This window comes from Salvelinus alpinus, chromosome 23, assembly GCF_045679555.1.
Source record: "Salvelinus alpinus chromosome 23, SLU_Salpinus.1, whole genome shotgun sequence".
NCBI classification, from domain to species: domain Eukaryota; kingdom Metazoa; phylum Chordata; class Actinopteri; order Salmoniformes; family Salmonidae; genus Salvelinus; species Salvelinus alpinus.
In genome coordinates this window covers 32,270,762-32,292,210 of record NC_092108.1, presented here as the reverse complement: position 1 = coordinate 32,292,210, position 21,449 = coordinate 32,270,762, and the positions used below count along the sequence as shown (strand labels likewise).

At 40.8% G+C, this 21,449-nt stretch overlaps 2 protein-coding genes across 4 annotated transcripts in view; one reads left to right on the top strand and one right to left on the bottom strand.

The window, feature by feature from the left end:
* Window positions 1-5,212, bottom strand: part of LOC139550807 (nonsense-mediated mRNA decay factor SMG7-like) — a 30,855-nt gene extending 25,643 nt beyond the window's left edge. Inside the window, exons 1-3 of one of the 3 annotated variants that reach the window (XM_071361978.1) lie at window positions 5,123-5,187; window positions 4,894-5,010; window positions 3,200-3,231 (exon numbers count right to left, since the gene is read on the bottom strand). In XM_071361978.1, the coding sequence (XP_071218079.1) occupies window positions 3,200-3,231; window positions 4,894-4,919 (58 nt within the window). In that variant the 5' untranslated portion in view covers window positions 4,920-5,010; window positions 5,123-5,187. Of the gene's footprint in view, window positions 1-3,199; window positions 3,232-4,893 lie in introns of all 3 variants that reach the window. The other 2 variants (XM_071361979.1, XM_071361980.1) reach the window with 2 other exon arrangements.
* Window positions 5,213-7,713: 2,501 nt separating this feature from the next.
* On the top strand, window positions 7,714-21,421 carry LOC139550806 (nicotinamide/nicotinic acid mononucleotide adenylyltransferase 2). Its single transcript, XM_071361977.1, has 11 exons — window positions 7,714-7,929; window positions 11,084-11,172; window positions 11,859-11,926; window positions 12,421-12,499; window positions 15,608-15,737; window positions 15,962-16,042; window positions 16,164-16,208; window positions 16,434-16,510; window positions 16,874-16,975; window positions 17,171-17,238; window positions 17,914-21,421. The coding sequence occupies exons 1-11, from the start codon at window positions 7,845-7,847 to the stop codon at window positions 18,014-18,016; spliced, it is 927 nt and encodes a 308-aa protein (XP_071218078.1). The 5' UTR covers window positions 7,714-7,844; the 3' UTR covers window positions 18,017-21,421.
* The last annotated feature ends 28 nt before the right edge of the window (window positions 21,422-21,449 follow it).

The window sequence follows — 21,449 nt, the reverse complement described above, 5'->3', positions numbered from 1 at the left end:
AAAATGGATGCAGAGGACGTAACAAATAAACTCAAAACGGGGGAATGTTTACTGGTTGCTTAGGAGGTAAAGGCGAAGTCTGATGTGTGGCATAAATTTGACTAGTTGTGGAAAATACTGGAGAGCAAGAAAGAGGTAAGGAGCAAGCGCTGCGTGCATATTGTGTGTGCCAAACCGGTGCTGTTAAACTACAATATTATTTTTGTCAGTTTGGAACAACGTAAACAAAATAAATTAGAAGCCTACCAGACACTTTTTTAAGCCTTTATTACAACAAAAAATAAAGCAGTCACATGCATTTGTGAATGCAACTTCCGAAATGGAACGGTTTATTTATTGTTTACGCTAATTATTCAAGTGTCGCTTTGTCATTTTATTTTAAGACTAAAATGCTTCATTGTCATTCATGATTTGAAATGCTCGTATGCTGTGTGATGACATGAACGAATGATTGATACAGTAGCCTACATAACTATGAAGATATAGGCTTAAGTAAGTTACGGTATGAAGACTAAACAGGACGCGCTCATAGGCCTATAGCCTATAACCTTGATGGTGGTTATACAAGGCTGCTATACTAAGCCTACTAATGATAATGACATTACTTGTTTATTATTATTATAAACAATGAGGGTATCAAGAAAAAGGAGGGTTTAGTGTAAACACTAAATAAATTCTAAATAATACCAGAGAGGCTTTAATACAGCATAGCAAAGACTAAAAACAGGCAAATTTGAGAAATTGCTTATCCCACTTGTAGTTGCGTGATGCTTGGTGCTCACAGAATGAGTAGGCTATTAAAAAAAACACTTAAAAGGCAACAGAAGCAGGATCTGTCTTATTTCTGTAGATATATATGGATGACTTATGAAAGCCAGGCAAATTTGACAGTTAGGCTATTGATTATACATAAGTTGGGGTTTCCCCGCTCCTCACTTTTCTTAGACAAATAAGGGCTTTTTTCTCATCTCTTAAAGTCCACTCCTGCCTCTGCGCATTGATCTCAACACCAATATACTGGTTAACGTTTCCATTATGCACAAAGCAACATGGTCTAGGAAAAGATGCAGCTGGAAGTGGTGTTGGAGGAGGCACTCTCCTCTGATTTAAAATAAAATATACCAATGCCCCAGGGCAGTAATTGGGGACATTGCCCTGTGTATGGTGCAGTCTTTCACTGCACCCACAACAGCAACTCGCCCAAGCCTTCCCCATTTCTCCTTCTCCCAAATCCAGTCAGCGGATGTTCTGAAAGAGCTGCAAAATCTGGACCCCTACAAAATCAGCCGGGCTAAACAATCTGGACCCTTTCTTTCTAAAATGATCTGCCGAAATTGTTGCAACCCCTATTACTAGCCTGTTCAACCTCTCGTGTCGTCTGAGATTCCCAAAGATTGGAAAGCAGCTGCGGTCATCCCCCTTTTCAAAGGGGTCCCCCCCACTCTTGACCCAAACTGCTACAGACCTATATCTATCCTACCCTGCCTTTCTAAGGTCTTCGAAAGCCAAGTCAACAAACAGATTACTGACCACTTCGAATCCCACCGCACCTTCTCCGCTATGCAATCTGTTTTCAGAGCTGGTCATGGGTGCACCTCAGCCCCATCGATAAGAAACAATACTGTGCAACCTTATTCATTGACCTGGCCAAGGCTTTCGACTGTCAATCACCACATCCTCATCGGCACACTCAATAGCCTTGGTTTCTCAAATGATTGCCTCACCTGGTCCACCAACTACTTCTCTGATAAAGTTCATTGTGTCAAATCAGAGGGCCTGTTGTTCTGGCCTCTGGCAGTCTCTATGGGGGTGCCACAGGCTTCAATTCTTGGGCCGACTCTCTTCTCTGTATACATCAATGATATCGCTCTTGCTGCTGGTGATTCTCTGATCCACCTCTACGCAGATGACACCAACCTGTATACTTCTGGCCCTTCTTTGGACACTGTTAACTAACCTCCAGACGAGCTTCAATGCCATACAACTCTCCTTCCGTGGCCTCCAACTGCTCATAAATACAAGTAAAACTAAATGCATGCTCTTCAACCGATCGCTGCCTGCACCTGCCCGCGCATCCAGCATCACTACTCTGGACGGTTCTGACTTAGAATATGTGGACACCTCCAAATACCTAGGTGTCTGGTTAGACTGTAAACTCTCCTTCCAGACTCACATCAAACATCTCCAATCCAAAGTAAAATCTAGAATTGGCTTCCTATTTCGCAACAAAGCATCCTTCACTCATGCTGCCAAACATACCCTCGTAAAACTGACCATCCTACCGATCGTCGACGTCATTAACAAATTAGCCTCCAACACTCTACTCAACAAATTGGATGCAGTCTATCACAGTGCCATCAGTTGTCACCAAGGCCCCATATACTACCCACCACTGCGACCTGTACGCTCTCGTTGGCTGGCCCTCGCTTCATACCCGTCGCCAGTTCTCTGCTGCCAATGACTGGAACGAACTACAAAAATCTCAAACTAGAAACACTTATCTCCCTCACTAGCTTTAAGCACCAGCTGTCAGAGCAGCTCACAGATTACTGCACCTGTACATAGCCCATCTATAATTTAGCCCAAACTGTATATTTTGCTCCTTTGCATCCCATTATGTCTCTCAACTTTGCACATTCTTCCACTGCAAATCTACCATTCCAGTGTTTTACTTGCTATATTGTATTTACCTCGCCACCAGGGCCTTTTTTGCCTTTACCTCCCTTATCTCACCTCATTTGCTTACATTGTATATAGACTTATTTTTTTCTACTGTATTATTGACTATGTTTGTTTTACTCCATGTGTAACTCTGTGTTGTAGTATGTGTCGAACTGCTTTGCTTTATCTTGGCCAGGTCGCAATTGTAAATGAGAACTTGTTCTCAACTTGCCTACCTGGTTAAATAAAGGTGAAATTTAAAAAAATGAGAATGTTCTCAGTCAACTTACCTGGTAAAATATATATATACACACACGTTTCTTTTTTTATATGAAAAAGGAATATGCAATGTCTGTCCCAAGTCTGGGGATTATAAACTTCCAAAACATTAAAGAAAAGGAAAAGCTTTCAAGATCAAAATTAATAAGAGACCATAATATCAGCAAAAACAATATTGTTCGCAATGCATAGTGTCTAATAATAAGGGGTTGTGGGTTAAAACAAAGAAGGAACCACAAAGGTGAGGTGTGAAACATACCTGTCATGTCAGCCTTCAGGGCCTCTGCCTGCCTGCTCGGGTATAAACAAACAGAAGAAGCTAAGTCAATCAATACAGACCCACACTCTACCTTTATGTATAGCATAAACCATAGGAAATTAAGACCAGTAGAATAAAAAAAGCACTGTATTTCACATTTAAAAAATAATAAAAACTAAAGGGGATTAAAGTGTGCCACCGCTGCCACTGACTGCTCAATGTAATCAAAACATGTAACAGGAGATTGTATTATTTTGACATGCTAGAAAGAGATTGGCTAAAAACAGAAACGTAAGACAATTTATGCAAAAGCCTAGCTCTCATTATAGCGAAGTTCATTGTGCCAATAGACTCAAACACAGCTTTATTGATTGCTATGCTTTCAAATGATAAATTATTACTGGTATTTCGTAAAATAATCAATATTGGCCATATATTGACGTTACTGTCGTTGTTATCCTGATATCTTCCACCATGTAGCTCAATGGTTGGACTAGGAAAGAAAAATAGACAGGGCTCGCGCTACCAGTGTGGCAGGTGCAGTGTTTCTGTTGGTTCGCTTTCCAAAGCACGATTTGTTATGACATCCCAATATGAGCAACAACCAAATATTCTCTACTCCCCTCTGAAATAAAGTAGCTGTATATGTTCATTAAAACAGAAAATTATTAGTTTAATTTCGTTAGACATGCACAGTGAAGTGTCAATCTAGCAAGCTCGCGCTCAAACAGGCCTAACTGGAATGCATGTTTACCAAATGTCATGTAGCGACAGCCAACGATTGTGGCTACGTAAGCTATACCATGGACTAGAGAAGGTGCATCTTTGATTATATTTGGCTTGCTGCCTTTACTTGTTTGATTTAAATCATCCCTGTATGGTTAATCCAACAACACTCAGATGGGATGGTAGCTAACGTCACCTAGCGTCTCACTAATACTAAGGCCCATTTAGCTAGCCATGTTTTGAATATTGTTAGCAAGTAACTTTAATGTGGACAGAAAGGTTCACTCCAGTGACTTGCTGGAAATAGTAGCTTGCTTCCAAAAATCACGAATTAGCGAAACCTCAGAATGTGTTTGTTATCCAATTTATCTAATGGTAGATATCCGGACTCAGTCAGACATTCATTATAAACCAAACTAGAAACGACATGGCCAGCACAGCAGGCTAACTAGCTAATGCTAGCTACCAAAAAAGGGCAGGGGCGCTGTGTAAACTAACGTTATGGATAAACCAGTTTGATATTATTAGGCGAGTTAGTTAACTACATAACTAGCTAGTTATTGAGGGCGTTAACAATTAAATTAATTATCTACGTATTAATTTTGTTCACGACACACGTTAGCTTTTTATTTCCTAGGAAAATGCCCACAGTGGTTAGTATGGTTCGCAAACCTGTTAACTTATCAAACTAGTTTAGCTAGTAATTTAAAGTTAACTAGCCATCCAAGCTAACTAACGTTAACTGTATACAGTAGTCAGCGGTAACAAACAGCCATAGCTATCTACAGTTAGATACCTAGCTAAATAACTGGCCCTAACTCAGTCACACTTTTCGAACATGCTCAGCTTGGCTTCTTGTTGTGCGTTGCTAGCTAAGCTAGCATGCCAAATTACGGCGATAGCACAAATACGATTTGACGCAGTATGTAAGAAACACCATTTAATAAATAAATAAAAAACAATTTCACCTTAAGTATTGGCCGCAGAGGTTCATCCTGCCCGATAAGGGTCTTTAGACAACGATTGGTCCAGAAGCAAGAGCTACTCCCGGCGCCATATTGTTCGTCACTAGCAGAGCCACCGGCCTTGTGTACACACGAAGATAGAGGGTGCCATAGCAAAGATAGGGAATAAATTAAGATGTCCCACTCACGCGTTTTACCATAGAAAAAGTTGTCACAGTTTGGGTCTGCTTACGTGGTGGAAGCTGTGTCTGATCTGCTTAGTTCATTGTCTCTATTTGAACTAGAGAACACGAGCGAGTGGGATGTCTCACTTTCTCATCCACACACTCTGATCTACAATTAAGCAATAAGGTCAGAGGGGGCGTGGTAGATGGCGAATATACCACGGCCAAGGGCTGTTCTTATATGACGCAACGCGGAGTGCCTGGATACAGCCGTTCGCCATATACCACAAACCCTGAGGTGGCTTATAGCTATTATAAACTGATTACCAACGTCTTTAGAGCAGTAAAAATACAACAACAAAAAAGTTTTTTTTATTTAACCTTTATTTAACCAGGTAGGCTAGTTTAGAACAAGTTCTCATTTGCAACTGCGACCTGGCCAAGATAAAGCATAGCAATTCGACACATACAACAACACAGAGTTACACATGGAATAAACAAAACATACAGTCAATAATACAGTAGAACAAAAGAAAACAAAAAGTCTATATACAGTGAGTGCAAATGGGGTAAGATAAGGGAGTTAAGGAAATAAATAGGCCATGGTGGCTAATTAATTACAATATAGCAATTAAACACTGGAATGGTGGATGTGCAGAAGATGAATGTGCAAGTAGAGATACTGGGGTGCAAAGGAGCAAGATAAATAAATAAATACTGTATGGGGATCAGGTAGGTAGATAGATGGGCTGTTTACAGATCGGCTATGTACAGGTGCAGTGATATGTGAGCTGCTCTGACAGCTGGTGCTTAAAGCTAGTGAGGGAAATATGAGTCTCCAGCTTCAGAGATTTTTGCAGTTTGTTCCAGTCATTGGCAGTAGAGAACTAGAAGGAAAGACGACCAAAGGAGGAATTGGCTTTGGAGGTGACCAGTGAGATTTACCTGCTGGAGCGCGTGCTACGAGTGGGTGCTGCTATGGTGACCAGTGAGCTGACATAAGGCGGGGCTTTACCTAGCAGAGACTTATAGATGACCTGGAGCCAGTGGATTTGGCGACGAATGTGAAGCGAGGGCCAACCAACGAGCGCGTACAGGTCGCAATGGTGGGTAGTGTATGGCGCTTTGGTGACAAAACGGATGGCACTGTGATAGACTGCATCCAGTTTGTTGAGTAGAGTGTTGGAGGCTAATTTATAGATGACATCACCGAAGTCGAGGATCGGTAGGATCGGTAGGATGGTCAGTTTTATGAGGGTATGTTTGGCAGCATGAGTGAAGGATGCTTTGTTGCTATATAGGAAGCCAATTCTAGATTTAATTTTGGATTGGAGATGCTTAATACCCCTGGTATACGTTCTGATATACCACAGCTGTCAGCCAATCAGGATTCAGGGCTCGAACCACCCAGTTTATAATAATGTAATGAAACAGGCAGGGAGCAGGTCTCGAACCCTCGACCTTCTAGCCCGAAGTCCGGCGCGCTATCGACTGTGCCGCAAAAGCATGCTCATGCGGCAGAGTCGATTTCCGCGCTTATAAACCCAGGGTCGTTACACTACTCCCTCCTTTCAAAGAGCGCGTCCTCGCGCTAGCTTGCGACTCTACGTCTTACAGGAACGCGCTCACCGGCCAAGCACACGCACTGTCGTGGATGCGAGGTCCGATCACTTCTGACACCAATGTAATGAAACAGGCAGGGAGCAGGTCTCGAACCCTCGACCTTCTAGCCCGAAGTCCGGCGCGCTATCGACTGTGCCGCAAAAGCATGCTCATGCGGCAGAGTCGATTTCCGCGCTTATAAACCCAGGGTCGTTACAATAATATATACAGTCTGAACTCATTGCTTTGGTCAGGTTAAGAACAATTATCCAAATGAATTTGCTACTAGGATGGAATCACCCAGACAATGTACAGTTCCATTCCACAAACTGAGCCCATTTCTTAAGTACCACTGCTTTAAAGATCCAGACCTCTTAGCAAATATAGCTATGCTCGTTTACAACAGGGAGGTTGCAATACTGCACAAGCCAACGCCAATGCAAATAGGGGTACTTCCAACAAAGGCAGCGGGATTATCCCCCACCTTCGCCACTAGTGTAGCAATTAAGGGGCAAATCGAATTCGGAATAGCCAGAATTGGGTTTGAACCAGCTACACTGCTGTTATGAGCCAAGCACACCACCAGGGCGCCCAAGACCAGATCTCTTTACAGAGAAAACGGTAGCCTACGCTCACATACAGAGAGGCTAAACTGCGACTATGAGATCCAAAGTATGATTTCAGTATATAACCAATTAACATAAACTCAATTAGTAATACAAATATTCTGACAAAAGGGTAGAGTATTGTAGAGTTCAGCACATTCAGTAGGTGGTGACACATCTTCATCTAGACGTGTAGAAATAGGACACGGACAATAGAAACAGTGATAAAATTGGAAGAGCCCAGGCCAGAAAGTGCTGGTAATCTTGTCTGTTTTTTCTTGTAAATACTTTAAAAGTTTTATTACCAATATTTGTGTATATTTTTCTTTCAGATTTACTTGCCGCACAAAGTATATAATAAAAGCCAATTGTATTGTAAAATCATACATGTTCAGATTTCCTGTACTGTGTGCATTTGATCCTGTGCCTTTAATATAGAGGGCAGTGACGCTCTGTATCCTGCGAGGAGACTGGGATACTGGCGCATCCAAATGAACCTTGCCTCTCTCTCTGCGGTCGCTAATAGCAAAACAAAGGAGAACAAATCGGTAGTTGAAGAAACAAACGAATATCCAGTCATATCATGACGGAGAACACTAAAACGCACGTTATATTGCTGTCATGTGGAAGTTTTAACCCCATCACTAAAGGACACATTCATATGTTTGGTAAGCATTACCTACGCGCTCTTCTGTATATTTTAAAGATATGTTTTGTTCTCCAGATGTTGTGGGTAGGAGATATGTTTAAAAATGACAATGCGTTTAGCAGTCTACAGTAGGTTAGCATAGAAATTAACCTATATATCAGCATTATAGAATTGCGTGGTGTTGTTTGGTTGGTTGTTGGGTTGGTGTTTTGCCATAGACCTTTATTGGTATTCGCTGTCCATGAGGGAGGTGCTGAAATGGGCTACGGCCTCAGTGACGGAAATGTGATTATGTCAGAATTAAGTTAATGGTGTAATCATTGTAATTTCAGTTGGGGGTCTTTATTTCACTCTCTGTTTCTGAACACCACGTATGAATGACATTAATAAACAACAGAACCATTAAATCTACAGGTTTATATTATCCTATACAGCTATATTGAGCGCACAGTATGTATCATCTCAGTGTAGCCTACGTAGGTATATGCTGCATAGGCCGACCAGCCCTGAAAACGACAGCAAATGGACTTGAAAGAGCAGGCTAGGCTAGTTTGAGATATAAATGCAGCATGTATACGGATGTTGAGCCACTGGACACAAGGGGCCTATTCAGCATGTTTGAGCATTGGTTGCCTGCTAGTAGATACTGCGTCACTCATAATGAATGAGAAATCGTATCTGAAATCACAATAGCATACAATCTTTCTGTGCAGGCGAGCAAAATGTAAAATAATGAGCTAAAACACAACAGGTATTCACCAATTAATGGAAATGCAGCAAAATGGCAAGAAAACACAGGCAAATCTATACCTCATGACTAAATATTTTCTCCTTTTTGACTTTATTGTTGTGCTGTACATCCCTTCTTTTTAATGTTCTTTGACTGCTGACATACAATTTGAATAGTTAATGAAGGCAAGCACATTGTTGTATTTGCCTTAACTGTTGTCAGTTTTCAACTGACATTTAATCAATTAAACAACTGTGGACTATTTCATCATGGCTTATCACTTAGAAAAATATTATGGTTTTCTTGTTACCTGAAACATTACTGGTTCTACACACAATTCAGTAATGGCACAATGTTACAATTAGGGAGATCACATTACAACAGTCAGCCAAATGCATCAGTGTATTGATGAAAACAATCACAGTAGAACTAGTAAAGTATTGTATTTTATAATACACATAAGCTATCTTGCCCATCAATATATAGTAATGTCTATATGCTATAAAAAAATGAATGCACCTCTAATGAAGGCAAACCATTTATATAAAAGTGAGTTAAAATTACTGTCATCCAAAATCAGGAATACGAGGGTGCACCATAGGCTAGTACCCTGAAAATGACTAAATCCTAAGAGATAGTCATTAGAATAGAGTGAGTGAAATTATTATGCTGCAGCAGTAGTGAGTGAACCTGGAATATCATGAGGCAGAGGGAAAAAGCATCAATTTTTCCATGACCTATTTTCCAAACCACCTCTCTGCATGCCTTGCAGTGGCTGTTATAGAAAAAAGAAAGTACTCTAGCTGCACACGAGTGGAATGGAAACTCCCCCAGTGAGCCCTTCTGACTCATAAAGGGATTACATGAAACAACAGAAAGTGAAGAAGCAGACAAATGCATGTATCATGGACTAAGACTACAGAATATAAAAACTTGTGGATGGTGTCAGATCATCATACATTTTCGATATTGATTCAGTTTCATCTATGTTGTAAGTCATTGTTAAGAAGGATTGCGATTCTTCTCTTGAGATGGTAATGGTGGTGGCATGTAGCTCATTAATACCTCATTCAAAGTTGCATGTCTTCACTAGTATAACCCTTGGCTATGTTCCAAATGGCACCCTATTCCATATATAGTGCACTACACTCTTAGCACCTTTTTTTCTATCTAGAATCTAAAAGGGTTCTTCGGCTGTCCCCATAGGAGAACCCTTTGAATAACCCTTGTTGTTTCTAGGTAGAACACTTTTGGGTTCCATGTAGAAACCTTTTCACAGAGTGTTCTACATGGAACCCAAACGGATTCTACCTGCAACCAAAAAGGTTTCTACCTGGAACCCTTTTTTCTAAGAATGTACTTTCAAAAGTAATGCACTATATAGGGTGCCATTTGGAACGCAGTCCTTGAGTTCATTATTTGCCCCAAACCATCTGCTTTGAAGGACAACCCCAAACTATTCTATTTTTTTTATTTTCTCATTAAGACTCTCCTCAAATCATACACTAGTGTTCCCATGTTCTTAACTTTCTATCTCATACACACAAAAAAGGGTTCCTAAAGGGTTCTTTGGCTGTCCCCATAGCAGAACCATTTTGGGTTCCAGGTAGAACCCTTTTGGCTTTCATGTAGAACCCTCTGTGTAAAGGGAACCACAATGGTTCTTCCTGGATCCAAAAAGGGTTCTTCAAAGGGTTCTCCTATGAGGACAGCCAAATTACCCTTTTCTAAATAGCACCTTCTTTTCTAAGAGTTTACCCTCTCTTTCTTAATAAATAATGCATTTTCTAATCATATTGATGTTTTTGACTTTACATCTATAATGGCTCTGGTCAATTTACACAGGCACTGTACATCACACACTTTGAGCTGAGCTGATGACTTGCAACACATAGGCTCCAGTAGGTTTCCACATTCACATACAGGCTTGAAGAGGGCTGAAACAATGAGTTTCTCTATTGGTGGCATGCAGGCAGTAACTCCACAACAACAACAGAATGAATAGATGAATGCTTGCCCTGTGGTCGAAACAAAAGTCCTCATCAATCAACTTCAATTTGAAAAAGGCTGAAAAAGGCTTCTGGAATTTCTTGATCTGTTTCCCTGGAGATGAACTGTAAAAATTGTAATTTGCACGGATCCACTGGCGAGTCAGGGTTAATTTCTTTTTGTACTGTAACTAAGCAAAATATTCAGCAACACATCAGGTTGATTCACAATAGTGCCCTGTGGAAAACAATTTATGAATGAATGAATGACAACACCGTTATAGACTGTTTATTACAAGCAGAAATTCAGTGAATTAACTTCTCATGACAGAAATGGCAACATTTAGCTGATGGCAGACAATAAGACACAGGTTAGCTAATTAAAACTGTAATGTTGTGCACACTATGAACTATAATAAGTATGTTGACAAGTATGTACTGCATCTGCTTCACAGAGAAAGCCAAAGAATACCTGCACAAAACAGGGAAGTTCATTGTGATTGGGGGCATCATCTCTCCTGTACATGACTCCTATGGCAAACCGGTATGAACTTCTTACAGTATATTCACAGACTGCTTTGTTTGGTATCCACGAAGTGGATTTGTTTGATTAACTAACAAACAACCACCTCAACCAATTATCTGATTTGAGTGACAGGAGTGCAATTTAGAGAAAATTAACTGGGGGTTATTTTTATGAATGAGTGATTGCTTTGGGTGGTCCTCCTGTGTAGGTGTTGTTGCTGCATTCAGATTATATAAGCCACCTCTATCGTCATCTATTCTCCCGAGCCGTTTCTGGAATAAATTAAAAGCTTGTCCCAGTTTCTCTCTCTATAAGAAACAGAAAACATGAATAATAAATGTAAGAGAAATGCTGTTTCAGTCAGATCATGAATCTTCTGTGCATTTTTTTCATCATTGTGTCTCTAGCACGAATGAGGATTGGATTAGTATGTTATCATTGTTGTGGTTGCACAAATGATTGACATCAGCTATAGAATGTCATCTTCAGCCGTTTTCCACAAATATATGTTCCTCATAGATACAACTTGTAAAACCAGTCGATTACCATGCAGAGGCACACAATAGAGAGAATGAACACAATGCCTGCATCACAAATGGCACCTTATTCCCAAAATATTGCACTATATAGGGAATAGGGTGCGATTTGGGATGCACACAACGAACACAATGTCAGCAGCTTATCGATCCCCTGTGTGTTCACAGGGTCTGGTCCCCAGCAGACATCGTCTCACCATGTGTCAACTGGCAGTCCAGTCCTCTGACTGGATCAGGTGAGTCAGTGGATATATCCGATCAGAACAACAAGACTGCGTCCAAATGGCACCCTATTCCCTACATTGTGCACTACTTTTGACCAGAACCCATGGGCCCTAGACAAAAGTTGTGTACTAGGGAATAGGGTGCCATTTGGGATGTAGTCCAAGTGAATCTTGATTGGCAGTAAGTATCTTGAATGGCCTCTATTAGTCCCTTGAGACAGGATGTGTTTCTGGCAATGTCATTAACAAAACACAGTGTGTGAGGTATTTAGCAGATGTGCAATATCATCAGTCCTATTATCCTGCTAATGAGAAGGATAGAGATCAGTGCCCGTATTCATAAAGCATGAGTAGGAGTGCTGATCTAGGATCAGTTTGCCTTTTAGATTATGATGAATGGACAGGGGGGACCTGATCCTAGATCAGGACTTCTTCTCTGAGACGCTTTATGAATACAGGCCCAGGAGTACACAGCTGTTCATCTATCATGTGTCATTTTCCTGCAGAGTGGATCCCTGGGAGTGCTACCAGGACACATGGCAGACTACATGCAGCGTGCTGGAGCATCATCGTGACCTCATGAAGGTAAGCCAGGCCATGGAATAATGACTGGCTACGGTTACTCAGACCACACTGTATTGCATGAGCTGTACATTTGGCAGTGAAGGACAATATCAAGAGCAATTTGATAAAATATGTGGTAGTTCAGAGAGAAGAGAGTTCAAGGTAGCCTACACTAAATGCATCAGGCTACTGTGTATGGAATGTATTCATAGATGTTGAATTAATGCGCGGCCCACTGGCTAGTTGACATGCGTAGTGGAAGTATGTATAAGGACTAAGAGCAATTTGAACTGTTTTTATAAATGACCTGTATCTTTACTGTATGCTGGGATTGTTTAAACGGCAACTAAATATTACGTTCTTTTCAAACATCTACTGTAGTATCAGCCTGGTATCAGCAGAAAAGCGTCAATCTGGTTTATGTGAATACATTGCATTCACTGGGGGAATTAGTGTCACGGTATTGATGCCTAGAGTTAAACATCAGATAAATGATGCCTAAGTGAATACATTGCATTTAATGGGGGGGGAATTAGTGTCACGGTATTGATGCCTAGAGTTAAGCACCAGATACACGATGCCCAAGTGAATACATTGCATTCAATGGGGGGGAAGATTAGTGTCACAATATTGATGCCTCGAGATAAGCTTCAGGGTCTTGATGCCGAAGGGAATACATTACTTTCAATAAGATTGATGCATAGATATATATCAAGAAGTTGACACATAAGTCAATTGCGTTCATGTCTGTTGGTTTCCCTCCCTCCCTCCCTCTCTTTGCCTCCCTCTGCCTCATCTTTATCCCCTTTCCTTTTCTTCTCACCCCTCCCCCTTATTTCCCCCCTCCATCCACTACCCTTCCCTCCCTTTCTCTCTTTTTGTCTTCTATCTCTCTCATTCTCCCTCTTCTCTCCCTCATTCTCTCTCTCGCTCTCCTTCCGACTCTATCTATCTCTATTCTATAATCCCCCCTCTATATAGCAAGAAAGTTGGTGCTAAATTTGAAATGTGTAATTTGGTGAAAGACTCAGACAGACAGACACACTCACAGACAGACAGACACTCACAGACAGACAGACAGAGCTCCTCTAGTATTGCAAGAACATTGTGTCCAATGGAGGTCAAAAATCATTTTGTGCCGATTTACTTTAAATTTCATATGCCGGGTCATAACAGTCGCCCGGTCACAAATGTGTACAATTCCTAGAGTTAAGGTGCTTTTGATTGACATTGTTAGAATTATTGAGGCTAGAAACACAATTCACATATGGGATAGTTCAGCAGACACTCCCGATGAACGCAAGCCTACACCTGACCATGTGAAATTAACTCTTCACAGTGAAAACTTTGTCCCACAGAGAACACGGCTTTTTTCCATAGAAAAACATTACGTTCAGCCATTACATAATCATGATGCCCCCGTGGACTGTGATTGAGCTAGCTAACCATCCTTACAGACAACCTGATCGCGACCTTACAGGGATGCCTCGTGATGAGGTTCAGCTTCCTATGGCAACGGGAAGTGGCTTAATTCATCCACAAGATGGTCCTTTATACTCACCCTGTAGTTACACAAAAATACTGCATTCCGTCCTCTGTAAAACAGTCAGTTCTTAATGTCAAAGCTTGAAACTGGGGCATTTAAACTGGGGCAAGTGACCCCAGGGGGCCTTATATTGAATTTCAGCGTCCTGCTATTATAGGAAGTTACTAAATTGGGGAAAGGGGAAAGGGGATACCTAGTCAGTCCAACTGAATGTATTCAACTGAAAAGTGTCTTCTGCATTTAACCCAACACCTCTGAATTAGAGAGGTGCGGGGGGCTGCCTTAATCGACATCCACGTCTTCGGCACCCGGGGAACAGTGGGTTAACTGCCTTGCTCAGGGGCAGAACAACTTTTTTGACCTTCATTGGACACAATGGTCTTGCAGTACCAGAGGGTCTATCTGCCTGTGAGTGTATAAGTCTGTCTGTCAGTCTGCCTGTCTTTCACCAAATTACACATTTCTAATTTATCACCAACTTGCCTTTTGCCTTGAATGCAATGTATTGACTTATGTGTCAATATCTATGTGTCAATATCTAGTCTGTGGAGGTGGGAGAGAGGAGCGAGAGGTGGAGGTGGGAGAGAGGAGAGAGGGGGGATGAAAGAAGGGGGAGGGAGAGAGACGTTAAGGAGGTGGGATAAAGAAGAGGTAGAGAGAGATAAGGAGGCAAATAGAGAAAAAGAGTAGGAGGGAGGAAGAGAGAGAAGGGGGAGATGGAGAGGGGATTAGAGAATAGAGAGAGAGAGAGGAGAGAGTGAGTCGGGGGAGAGGGAAAGAGAGGAGAGAGAGAGAGAGAAGGGAGAAAGAGAGAGAGAGTCGGGGGATAGGGAAAGAGGCGAGAGAGAGAGAGGGGGAAGAGAGAGCGAGAGAGAGGGGGGGAGAGAGAGTCGGGGGATAGGGAAAGAGATGAGAGAGAGCGAGCGAGAGAAAGAGAGAAGGGAGAGAGAGGGGGGGAGAGAGTCGGGGATAGACAGAGAGAGAGACAGAGGAAGGCAAATAGAGGGAGGGAGGGAGCGATGGAGAGGGTTGGTGAATAGAGAGAGAGCGATAGAGAGAGGGAGGGAGAGAAAGAGAGCGAGCGAGAGGAAGGGAGGGGGAGAGAAGAGAGAGATGAAGAGGAGGGAGAGAGAGGGTGGGGGAGAGAGAGAGAGAGAGGAGGGGGAGCGGGTGGAGTTGTGAAAGAAGGGAGGGAGAGAGAGAAGAGGAGAGGGAATAAAGAGGATGTAGAGAGAGAAACAGAGAGAGGCAGAGAGAGAGAGAGTGAGAGTGAGCGAGAGTGAGCGAGAGGGAGAGAGAGAGAGAGAGCTTTGGCGCTTATCCGTAGGCATCAATATTGTGACACTAATCTTCCCCCAATTGAACATAATGTATACACATACGCGTCATGTTTCTTTGATGTGTATCTTTTTGCTACAAACCTACCAGATTGACACTTTTCAATTATATCATGTTGGTAGTATGTGACAAATCCAATCCTTCTGTCAGAATGTAGTCAATCTGTTTGTGCTGCTGACCTAAGCTGGCTCAAATGCAATTCTCTGGGACTGAAAATGTCAATTCTGGTGTTTTCCTGTCCACAGAGAGTCACAGGGTGTATTCTATCCAATGTGAACACACCGTCCACAACTCCAGTGATCGGCCAACCACAGAATAAGACTCAGACTGCCATCTATCAGAACCACAACACAGTGAACAACAAGCCCACTGCCAGTGAGTGATGGTGTACATACACAAACGTATTTGAGATAACATTTATGCCATCTCGATTAAGATGAGAATCTAGGTCCAATATTTTGAAAATGTATGCTTGATGGAAAAGAGGAAACGTTGTTATAATGTACCAAGAAATGAATTGTCTGGTCTGTAAATATTTTTCAATGGATGTAATTTGCTGCTAGAAAATGTTGGATGTTTTCTTCCATATACCTAAACAGTTAAGCTGTGGGGGAAGATGAGTGAGAGCTTGGGTAAAATTTGCTGTGTTCGCCCCCACATTGACCGTTTCACCTTTGTCGGTAAGTAGGCTACACAAGCAACTTCCTGAAAACATACATTTCTAAGTGTATAGTAAGTTCACAATGATTGATGAATTAAATTCTAACCTTTTCTTGTATCTTTTTTATTTTATCTCAAAAGATGAAAATGCCAACCTTGGCACTGCAATGCGATATGAGGAAATTGGTGAGTTAACACTCTTTTGGTATGTATCCATAAGATTTATGTATTACCAATATTGCATACAGTCTGTATATCGTCAGAATACAAAAGCTTTTGCTTAGGTCATTTGATTTTCACTCAACAACCCATAATAACTTTCTTTATTATCGAATCATTGAACAGGAAGTTATCTTATCCAACTCTTTGTTTATTGGGTGTCTAATTTCTGTCTTCCTCTCTATTGTCCAGAGTTGCGCATCTTGCTCCTATGTGGCAGTGATCTTCTGGAGTCATTCTGCATCCCTGGCCTATGGAAAGACAGTGATGTAAGCCCTTCGTTCTTTCTCTTCCCCATCTTCTTAGGTCTGTTGTGAGACTGTCATTCGCGGAAGAATTATGTTCATACTTTGCATAGTATACATTCTTGCCTATTGGCATGCGCTAAAGTTATATTAAAGCAGACATAGGCAGACCTGTAGAGGTCAAAGGAGACACTGCAAGACGAATAGTTTTAAATAAGGACAACATTTGAATCTATCCAGTGTCCACTTAGAGGCATGACTGCAAATAATGTAATACCCTAATGAGCATAATGCTGCATCCAAGATACTTTACCAAAACTATTACAGTCACCCATTTCATTAGCATTGCAAGGTAATACTGCAATGTGTCATACAAATGGTTTGCAGATGGAGGTGATTGTGGGAGACTTTGGGATTGTTGTTGTGCCTCGGGACGGAGTTGATACAGAGAGGATAATGAACCATTCCTCTGTGCTGCGCAAGAACAAGGTAATATCTACATTGTGCGCGTATGAGTCATGAGCTTGGTGAAAAGTAGAAAACCAATAAGCTTGATAATGTAATCTGTAAGAAGCTTATTATGTTAATGTCTTAACATATAATCAACTCTGTACCATAGATAATTAGAAATGTCAATGTATTAATTGTATAATGTGTAAAATATCCTCTCTTTGTTTTTTCCAGGATAACATCACTGTCGTAAAAGATGATGCCAACCACCCTATGTCCATTGTCAGTTCAACCAAGAGCAGGTTAGTGTGAATTATAAACTGGGTGGTTCGAGCCCTGAATGCTGATTGGCTGACCAAGGGCATGACAAAACATGTATTTTACTGCTCTAATTACGTTGGTAACCAGTTTATAATAGCAATAAGGTAACTTGGGGGTTTGTGGTATATGGCCAATAAACCACAGCTAAGGGCTACTGTATATCCAGGCACTCTGTGTTGCGTTGTGCTTAAGAACAGCCCTCAGCTGTGGTTTATTGGCGATATACCACACCTCCTCAGGCCTTATTGCTTAATTATAATTTATCTACCATCCTTTGGGCCTCCATTAGGAATATTTAAGAAATAATTATGGACTGTTCTTTATTATTATTGTCACTTTTTCACTGTGGACTCTCGAAAAGTTTGGTTATTTTTCACAAATATGGATGTCTCTTAATGTACCACTTTGGTTGCTGTTTAGTGTCTCTTGGGAGTAACCACAACATTTGCTAAATATTAGGGGGCAGTTTCCCAAACACAGATTCAGCCTAGTCCTAGACTAAAAAGCTATTTCAATGGAGATTCTCCATTAAGCGTGCTTTTTAGTCCAAGACTAGGCTTAGTCTGTGTCCAAGAAACCGCCCCTAGAAGTTGAACTAAGCTGTTCCCGTAGAACATTAGAATCATTGTAATTCTATGGCTGTTCCCTTCCCTCAGACTGGCCCTGCAGCATGGTGACGGCCATGTAGTGGACTACCTGAACCAGCCAGTCATCGACTACATCCTGCAGAGTCAGCTCTACATCAATGCTTCTGGATAGGAACTACTGCTTTGGCCTGCTGGCATATTGTCCCTGTCTGTCTTTCATGTGAAACGTATACTCCTCTTGAGCTACTGCTTTTCCATTTAAAGATATCCATATCCCTTCTTACTGTATCATGGTGACTCATCTGACCTGTGGATGTACAGCGAGGTGCCTGAGAGCTGTGTGTACGTGTGGACCACCTTCACAACTGACTTTGTGTAGGCTGCGCCGGCCGGGCGGGATAGAGAGGGGGGATGGGGTTTTGGGCCGTGTCCCAAATAGCATAACTTTCCCTATTGTGCACTACTTTTGACCCGGTCAACAATAGTGCACTTTATAGGGAATAGGGCGCAATTTGGGATGCACCCTTGGTGTCATTAAGAGAGGGTGCAGAGATTGTAACCTATTGAATTTGGGCCTTTGCTGTTGATTTAAAATTTGTCCGTTTTTAGACTGCATGCTTAGAATGTTTCTGTTTTGGCATGAGTACTTACTCACTTTGTTGATATATGTTGTGAAAGTGTTCGCAGAAAAACTAACATATAGTGGGTACCCACCTCTCACTTCCTTTTCTGTTCACTCCAAGTCTACTGTATGTACAGTATCTGTATTAATGTATCTGCGACTGCATATCAATGCCTAAATGTTTGGTTTTTATTGGGCATTGATGCCAAATGTACATCTGTTTGCACATAAGAGAATGATTTGAACGTTGATTTATTTTTGTGTGCAAAGGATTTTACGTTTCTTCTGCTTGCCACCGAGAAAATGACCACGCCTCCCAAAACAAATGCAATGAACCTGTTTCTTACTGTGTGCTATGTAGCTAGATTATTTTACATATAGAGGAAAAAACAACAGCACACACTATAGAAGTGCATTTCATGTGCCCTGGGGATGAATTCACATATGCAACTCTCTCACTCTCCTTGCACATAACACTCTGTCATAATAACATCAATCTGAAATAAATGTGTTCTAATGTTGTACTGCAAAGGAAGTGGGGATATAGCCTTTGATCAGTAGTTTCTTACTGAAACTCCTCATGGTCAGGGCCAAGACACTTTTGACAGTTTAGTTTAATGAGCATTGCTTTAGACAGTCTTACTGCAAGAAAGGGTAAATAGGTGCACATTTTGGTTTAATAAGTGTCTTTAATTGTGACCAAAGCATCTTGCATACATATTTACAGTAGCTTTACATGTGTCCATTTGGCTAAGATTATTAGGTTATTCAATTTTAATAGCCGATGAAGCAAAAGTAAAAAGCATTCCACTATTTCCGGAAATCTCATGGTTCATGATTTTTAAGAAATAGACACACAAGTGCTAGTTGTCCATGTAGTAATCTCATTCTCCAGCCTTGTGGAGAACATAGAAATCTGACGTGATGCAAGACTATCAATAGACAATTTTCAAGTCGTGTCGAAAGTAATATTTAATTTTATCTGGAATGGCCAGAAAACATTCAAACGGGCATATTTATAAAACAAACATGAGTTGGAGGGTTAAAACTATTTACTATTAAGGCATTAAACCTCTCACTTAAAGACTCCATTATATCTAAATGATATCTAAATCCAAAATGTTTTTTGAGTAGGCTACTATGAGAGACACATCTAATGTTCAAAAGCTCTTTGCCATTAAAACCAACCATTTGACAATCAAATCAAATGTTATTGGTCACATACACATGGTTAGCAGATGTTAATGCGAGTGTAGCGAAATGCTTGTAAATGGAACCCTGTTTAAAGCCATACAGAATTGGTTACAATTCCAATTTCATCCTCCAGATGAGGCGTAACAAATATTACAGAAAATAATATGGCTAAACTCGAATGTACTGATAGGGGAAAGACACACTGTTTTGGAGAAAATGTATAAGGAAGGTATCATGTTTATGAATGACATTGTAAATAAGGAGAGTCAAATGTTGTCACACAAGCAATTAACAAAAGTCTATGGAGATGTATGCTCAACATAAAAGTATAACCAACTCATTGCAGCTCACACATAAAAATGGATGGGGCAATTACTCATAAGAGAAAAGGATGAATTAGTTTGTCTGCTGCCAGTCAAAAACCATGCATGGCTTAAAATGACTAGTATAAATCGTAAAATGTATCCGTTTTATTTAAGCTTGAGAGGTTTGACAACTATACCGCATAGAATTCAAGCTAGTTGGGAACAGATTTTTGATGTTTCAATACCACGGCATCGGGTTTATGAACTGATATATAAAACAACATTTGACACAATCAGTTATTTTCCATTTAAACTATTATATACAATTCTTGGCACAAAAATTATGTTCACTATAAGGGGCATTGAACAGTCAGCCTTGTGCAGACTGCAACCAAGAAATAGAATCAATAGATCATTTATTTTTGTACTGTGCTTCGGTGGCTCGCTTTTGGAGTCAGGTCCAGGAGTGGTTGTTGAGTCATAATGTCTGTGTTCAGATGGACCTACAAACAGTACTGCTCGGAGATCTGATAAACCACAATCAATCAATGGGAAATATGATTATATGCTTTGCTAAAATATTTATTTTTAGGGCAATCGTGGTAGAAATGGTACAAATAGAGAGGTTCAAGACTCTTGTAAGACATTACAGTAAAATAGAAGGATGTATTGCAAAAGGAAATAGTAAAATGGTAATGTACTGGGAAAGACGGGTTAGTCTGTGGACATCTGAAGGGTGGAATTAAGATCAGAAGGACTGGTTGAGTCCAGTACAAACAGCAGGAGGCTATAGAAAGGATGCAAGTAATATTATTTTATAGACTAATCTGTCTGCTAGTTTCATAGCTGATTACAAAACATACTATCAGTAGTACACTGTGTAAGATGCTCCAGACTCACAACACTGCTTCTTTATGTGTGCTCCAAATGTAATACATTATGTACAAACTGAACTGGGTCCAATATCTCTTCAAGCCGATGATCTTTATACATGCATCCCTTGAGTCTTTCTATCAAACACATCTCAGCAGGGTACTCCTTACATACACAACATCAGTTACTTTGTATTCTTCAAAGACTGGTTTAGATAAACAAGATGTAGTGGAAAATCTGATATGAAAAATAAGCATTGTCGTGGTCCTAGTTAATATGGGCCAATTTTAGTGTGCTATAGTCTCAGAGAAGGTTTCATAGAACCTGCGGCTTTAATTTGAGCTGAGTGGGTTTAGATGACTTAAAGATATAATATCAAGAGATGTTTGATTTTATTCTGTTCATTGATATATTTGGATAGGAGTCCTGAAAAAGTTTTTTGGGGGAATCCTATGTAATATGCGCTGGGTTGGAAATGATTTGTATTTTCTCGTCTTCAACTGTGGACTGACTGGACTGACACAATATAACATCTACTCTGAGTTCATCAATACCTCCATAATAAACCAAGTGTGTAAAAATATATATTTTGTAGTTGCTTACATTGTTAG

Coding starts and splice junctions, on each gene's coding strand:
- LOC139550806 (XM_071361977.1), top strand. CDS start 7,845: ATGACGGAGAACACTAAAACGCACGTTATATTGCTGTCATGTGGAAGT. Junction 11,927..12,420: donor CAGTCCTCTGACTGGATCAG/GTGAGTCAGTGG, acceptor ATTTTCCTGCAG/AGTGGATCCCTGGGAGTGCT. Junction 16,043..16,163: donor TGACCGTTTCACCTTTGTCG/GTAAGTAGGCTA, acceptor TTATCTCAAAAG/ATGAAAATGCCAACCTTGGC.